The 1,384-nt window shown below is 36.8% G+C and overlaps 1 protein-coding gene across 1 annotated transcript; it reads left to right on the top strand.

Moving 5' to 3' along the window:
- Positions 1-6: 6 nt before the first annotated feature.
- LOC114578902 (putative disease resistance protein At3g14460) lies at positions 7-1,380 on the top strand (the record flags this gene model as incomplete). Its single annotated transcript, XM_028692474.1, has 1 exon — positions 7-1,380. A coding segment is annotated over exon 1 (1,302 nt), but the record flags the coding sequence as incomplete, so codon positions are not given.
- Between the last annotated feature and the right edge of the window lie 4 nt (positions 1,381-1,384).

Below are 1,384 nucleotides of genomic sequence, written 5' to 3' on the forward strand. Positions count from 1 at the left end.
GAGGATATCGGAGGAAGGTATTTTGATGTTTTGGTTAGAAAAAATTTCTTTGACAAGTTTGAAGATTATTACTATAAGATGCATGATTTAATACATGAATTAGCACAATCTGTTTCCATACATGAATGCTTAAGAGTTGAGGATAGTACAAAGTTGCCTTCTCCAATTCCTAAGACTCTTCGATACTTGTCTGTTAAAACTACAAATCCAGGCATCATAAAAGCGATTGGGAAGTTTAAATATTTGCATTCTCTTTCCTTGTTCTATCTACCTTCTTATCAGGATATCTATGCACTTAGTAAAATATTCAAAGCATTGAGAAGCCTACGCTTGTTAGAGATATTTGCGCCATTAACCTTGGAGCTGATACCTGAGGAGATTGAAAATTTGATACATCTTCGATACTTAAAGATTGATAGTTTTTATTTGACTATGCTGCCAAAATCTCTAAGTAATCTCTATCACTTGCAATACATAATCTATGATGGGCTAGAGAAAGGTGCTGATTTTTTTCCAAGTGACATTAATAACCTTTCTAACTTGCATTACGTGAAATTGCCCAAGAATTGTATTTCATCGATAGGTGGGATTGGGAAGCTAAAGTTTCTTCAAGAATTGAAAATGTTTGATCTTGGAGATGCGAGTGGTTATAGAATTGGGGAGCTAGAGAACATGAATGATCTTTGCAAATTAGGAATCAATTGCCTTGAAAATATTAAGGATGCCGAGGAGGCTTGTAGTGCCAAATTATGTGCCAAGAGGAGGCTCGCAGATTTGATTTTATGTTGGAGTAACACTGATTTGAGGAACATCAATTTCAATGAGAACGTGCTCGACAATCTTCAGCCACCAAAATGTCTAAGGAATCTGAGCATAAAGAGATACATGGGTGCAAGATCTGCAATGTGGATGAACAATGTCAATCCGATCTTCAATCTAGAGAAAATCGAATTGACAGAATGCTTGGAGTGTGAAACTCTTCCACCTTTTGGGCAACTTCTCTTCCTCAAGTCTCTCAAACTTGATAACATGCCAAAAGTAAAATGGCTCGTAAGTAAATTTAATGGGAATGATAAATACCGTACCTTTCCAGTGCTAGAGAAGTTATATATTGAGAAATTAGAAGAATTAGAGGATTGGTTTGAGGCAGGAGTAGCTGCTGAAGATGGATGTTTGTTTCCTTGCTTAATTGAACTGGAGCTATATCACTGCCCGAAGTTGAAAGAGTTGCCCTCTTTGCCTGCTAAGCTCAAGACCTTGAAGATATATGACAATATGGAGTGGACGACTTTGAATTTTTGTAGCAATTCAAATCCTATTCCCCTTGAATCATTAACGGTCTGTGAATGTCCAAACATTACATCTCTTCCTCTGGCTGATGAAA

This window comes from Dendrobium catenatum, unplaced genomic scaffold (genome assembly GCF_001605985.2).
Source record: "Dendrobium catenatum unplaced genomic scaffold, ASM160598v2 original_scaffold_210933, whole genome shotgun sequence".
Classification (NCBI taxonomy): domain Eukaryota; kingdom Viridiplantae; phylum Streptophyta; class Magnoliopsida; order Asparagales; family Orchidaceae; genus Dendrobium; species Dendrobium catenatum.